At 40.2% G+C, this 5,000-nt stretch overlaps 2 protein-coding genes across 2 annotated transcripts; both read right to left on the bottom strand.

Annotated features, from left to right (window-relative positions):
* Positions 1-694: 694 nt before the first annotated feature.
* Positions 695-1,483, bottom strand: LOC147472230 (uncharacterized). The gene has a single exon (XM_086544821.1). It carries the CDS (start codon positions 1,481-1,483, stop codon positions 695-697), a length of 789 nt encoding a protein of 262 aa, XP_086400947.1.
* Positions 1,484-3,978: 2,495 nt separating this feature from the next.
* Positions 3,979-4,770, bottom strand: LOC147472229 (uncharacterized). The gene has a single exon (XM_086544813.1). It carries the CDS (start codon positions 4,768-4,770, stop codon positions 3,979-3,981), a length of 792 nt encoding a protein of 263 aa, XP_086400939.1.
* Positions 4,771-5,000: the final 230 nt, after the last annotated feature.

The raw sequence follows: 5,000 nt of genomic DNA, 5'->3' as shown, positions 1-5,000 counted from the left end.
TACAAAGGTGGTTATCAGCTCTAACAAAACATCAGCGACATTAAGTGTCTAAGTTTTTCACGCCTTCGCTAAAAGGGCTACGGAAGGGAGAGTAGATTAGCTTGGCCTACACACTGCCCATGCATTGACAACTTTAAACTCATTCCCCAGGCAGATAAACGCTCTGAGTCAGTAGAGAAAACAGTAGAAGACGGACCCTTCACCCGGAAGGTCCTCTCCTCCAGTCCCGAGTAACAACAAGCCAACTCCCATAAACTGTTGCAGCAGAGAAACTCTACCAAGTTTAAGTTGGAAGCAAGTGATGTGTTCCCTCTCGGGTACAGCTCATATAAGTGTGACAAAACATTATTAATGGTGTTTAAGATAATAAGGATGCTTATAAAGGTCATTACTTCACCTACACTGCAGTGCCATAAAACGTTCACACACAAACCAGCAGAACTGCTTAACGGCATCAGTATGGGGAATCACAAAAATTGCCTGGTGGAAAACTGACATAGTATCTTTTACACAATGTTTTCCTGATCATGAAAGTACCTATACTACACCGCGGTCCTACTCTTTTTAAGCAACTTTCTTAAAAGTTTATTCTCGTTCCATTTAAGCAGTTAAATGTCTCTTGCTCCCCACATTGAGGACGAGACCTCCGGGCACCAGTGCGGTCGCCATCTTGGTTTCCCGCGTGGCCTCCCTCCTAGTAGACTTCGAGGTGACAGACCTGAATGAATTCGTCGCCGATCACTTTTTGGACCGACAGGAACCTGGCTGTCATCGGGGAGAGAGGTTCAACCACAAGTTCCTGGCTGAGTGAAGTTGCAGGACCGGGGAACGTTCCGAACAAGGCGTAGGAACTGAAGTCACCGAGCGTGGGCACGGGAGACATTCCTACTCGGACCTCGAGATCCGACAAATACCCAAGAAAGCGACTCACTCCTTTAGGTTGGGCAAAGAGCTTGACAGATCGGAGGGTCAGTGGCGTCCCGAAGTCGAGTACGAACCACGGTTGTGTTAGACTTTTATCGTTGATGTAACACATATCGAGTGTATTCCTATCAAAGATTCCATCCGCCAGATTTTCTATGAACCTTAAAGGATCGCTAGGATTGTGTGCCATGCCCTGGATGGCAGCCCCCGTGGCGTAGTCCTTGTGGCGCCGTGTGTAGCAGGCGAGAGCGTCAGCCAGGTTGCTCTCCACGTAGCCCGGCATGACGATCATGTTGGAGAAGAGGCAATTGGCCGCGCCAGTGCACCACAGGTCACACCAGGACCGGAGGAGGCACTTAACTGAGCACAGGACATTCTGGTGAGCGCCAAAGGGGACGAAGGTTGAAGCAAGGCGTTGTGACGTCATAACTGTTGTTTCCGACACCAGAACTTTGCGGAAGAGAGTTCCTTGGACTCCCAGTGATGCCGACGAGGTCTGCATCATCCACGCCATAACCACTGCTTTTAAGGCTTCCTCCAACCGGGATGAGACCAACATGATGCAGCTGTGTGCAAATGACAAAAAAGAAGAAAATCAAACGAATAAAAAACGTTCAAAAAATGTCGTCATACCCACAAACACACACATTCACACGCCTTCATCTACAAACAAATATGTGCACACACATACACACATATATATGTATATATATGATATATGTATATATATTTTTATAAATACATATGTATATATATCATGTTGGCGCGGGTTCGAGTCCCGGTCAGGGAGGTAAAATTTGTGTATATATATATAGATAGATAGATATGTATATATACATACATATATGTATAAATATATATATGCAGATAATTATATTTACACAAATATATTTATATATTTATATATATCCATATACATAGATAGATAAGTAGATATATATAGTATTTCTACATGCACACACACACACACACGTATATATACATATATATGTATATATATATGTATACATATATGTATGTATACATATATATATATATATATATATATATATATATATATTTATTTGTTTATACATGTATGTATGTATGTATTTGTGTGTATATATATACATACATATATATATATATATATATATATTATATATATATATATATATATATATATATATGTATATATATACATATATACACATATATATGCATGTAAATATATATACATATACATATATGTCTGTAAGTATATATACACATGTGTATACATCTATATATATATATATATATATATATATATATATATATATATATATATATATATATATATACATATGTATATATATTTACATATATGCACACATATATGTATATGTATAGATATGCATATATATGTATGTATATATATATACATACTTATATATATATATATATATATATATATATATATATATATATATATACATATGTATGTATGTACACAGTAACGTGTATACATAAATCAATAAGACAGCCACCACAAAATCGCAATTAAGATCCATTTTGATTCAGATATATGTATATATGTATATATATATATATATATATATATATATATATATATATATATATATATATATGTGTGTGTGTGTGTGTGTGTATTGTATATGTATGTATGTATGTACATGTATGTATACACACGCACACACACACACACACACATATATAATATACATAAATATACTTATATCTGTGTGTGTGTTTATAAACCTTTAACAATAAAAAGTTGGGAGATATAGGCAGATGAATGATAAGAGAAACAGAGACATAAAGATTAGCCAATCATGTAGTAACATTACCTCTAGACGTAGGTACAGATTTGGGTCTCAATCGCGATCGGATTCTCAAAGGAAGGGATCGAATGCAATATTTCCTCACCCACGAACACAGGTCTTCTCTGGCCAAGCGCTGGCTCTTGACTAATGAGAACTGCTCTTCCTGATCGACTCGAGGGAACAGCTGGGAGTAATTAGAGGCTGAGTGGCTGGAGGGTTTTTGAAATATATAAACAGTGAGTATGATGTATATATATGTGTTTATATGTATATGTATATATATTGTGTGTGTGTATGTGTGTGCACAAATCACATGGTTAATACTTTTTTACGGATATAACACTAAGCAGAAATTTGGTATAAATTTGATCATGCGTTTATCCATAAATCATTAGTCTTTTGTTTGGTCTAAATCCTCTAATGGAAACTCTTTTTACTTCAAAGACCCACACTCATTGCTTTACAATTATAATTCTTGTCGCAGGCGACAGACCTAATCTCAATAGAACATTTAATCGTCTGAAATATTCGTAGTACCTTTCCACGCATTTGGAAAATCATGAACTTTTATGCGCCATTAACAACCATTAACGATCCTAAAGAAAAGTCCGCTTGGGTCAACCCCCCCCCCCTCCTCCTGCCAGGCCGCCATTGCAATGGTGGTTATCGGCTCGAACAAAACATCAGTGGATGTCTATAAAAGCTTTTGGTTTCGTGGAAATGCTAAGCACAGCGCAATGAAGTGTCTAACCAGCATCTAAGTTTTTCACACCTTTAGCAAAAAAGGCTACGGAAGGGAGAGTAGATTAGCCTGGCCTACACACTGCTCATGCACTGACAACTTTAAACTCATTCCCCAGGCAGATAAAGAAAAGATAGAGAAAACAGTAGAAGACGAACCCTTCACCCGGAAGGTCCTCTCCTCCAGTCCCGAGTAACAAGCCAACTCCCATAAACTGCTGCAGCAGAGAAACTCCACCAAGTTCAAGTTGGAAGCAAACGACGTGCTCCCTCTCGGGTACAGCTCATATATATATAAGGTGTGACAAAAAAAATGTTAATGATGTTTAAGATAATAAGGATGCTTATAAAGGTCATTCCTTCACCTGCACTGCAGTGCAATAAATCGTTCACACACACAAACCAGCAGAACTGCTAAACAGCTAAATGTTTCGTCCTCCCCACACTGAGGACGAGACCTCCGGGCACCAGTGCGGTCGCCATCTTGGTTTCCCGCGTGGCCTCCCTCCTAGTAGACTTCGAGGTGACAGACCTGAATGAATTCGTCGCCTATCACTTTTTGGACCGACAGGAACCTGGCGCTCGTGGGAACGGGCGCCTCGATCACAATTTCCTGGTTGAATGAGGTTGCAGGACCGGGGAACGTTCCAAACAAGGCATAGGAACTGAAGTCACCAAGCGTGGGCACGGGAGACATTCCTACTCGAACCTCGAGATTGACCAAATTCAGAGGCATGTCAGCTGATCCTCCAGGTTGGGTTACGAGCTTGACAGATCGGAGGGTCAAGGGTTCACCGAAGTTGATCATGAACCAGTGGTTCGTTTCACTTTGCTGAGTGATGTAGCACATGTTCAGTGTATACCAGTCATAGATTCCATCCACGAGGTTTTCCTTCACCCTCAAAGGAAACCAATCATTATGAATGGTCCCCTGGATGGTAGCCCCCGTGGCGTAGTCCTTGTGGCGCCGTGTGTAGCAGGCGAGAGCGTCGGCCAGGTTGCTCTCCACGTAGCCCGGCATGACGACGATCATGTTGGAGAAGAGGCAACCGGCCGCGTCAGTGCACCACAGGTCACACCAGGACCGGAGGAGGCACTTAACCGAGCACAGGACATTCTGGTGAGCGCCAAAGGGGACGAAGGTTGAAGCAAGGCGTTGTGACGTCATAACTGTTGTTTCCGACACCAGAACTTTGTGGAAGAGAGTTCCTTGGACTCCCAGTGATGCCGACGAGGTCTGCATCATCCACGCCACAACCACTGCTTTTAAGGCTTCCTCCAACCGGGATGAGACCAACATGATGCAGCTGTGTGCAAATGACAAAAAAGAAGAAAATCAAACGAATAAAAAACGTTCAAAAAATGTCATCATACCCACAAACACACACATTCACACGCCTTCATATACAAACAAATATGTGCACACACATACACACATATATATGTATATATATGTATATATATTTTTATAAATACATATGTATATATATATATATATATATATATATATATATATGTGAGAAGATGATA

This window comes from Penaeus japonicus, unplaced genomic scaffold (assembly GCF_977035675.1).
Source record: "Penaeus japonicus unplaced genomic scaffold, GWHDUDI00000001_assembly GWHDUDI00000002, whole genome shotgun sequence".
Taxonomy (NCBI): domain Eukaryota; kingdom Metazoa; phylum Arthropoda; class Malacostraca; order Decapoda; family Penaeidae; genus Penaeus; species Penaeus japonicus.
This window is presented reverse-complemented; position numbering and strand designations above follow the sequence as displayed.

Coding starts and splice junctions, on each gene's coding strand:
- LOC147472230 (XM_086544821.1), bottom strand. CDS start 1,483: ATGTTGGTCTCATCCCGGTTGGAGGAAGCCTTAAAAGCAGTGGTTATG.
- LOC147472229 (XM_086544813.1), bottom strand. CDS start 4,770: ATGTTGGTCTCATCCCGGTTGGAGGAAGCCTTAAAAGCAGTGGTTGTG.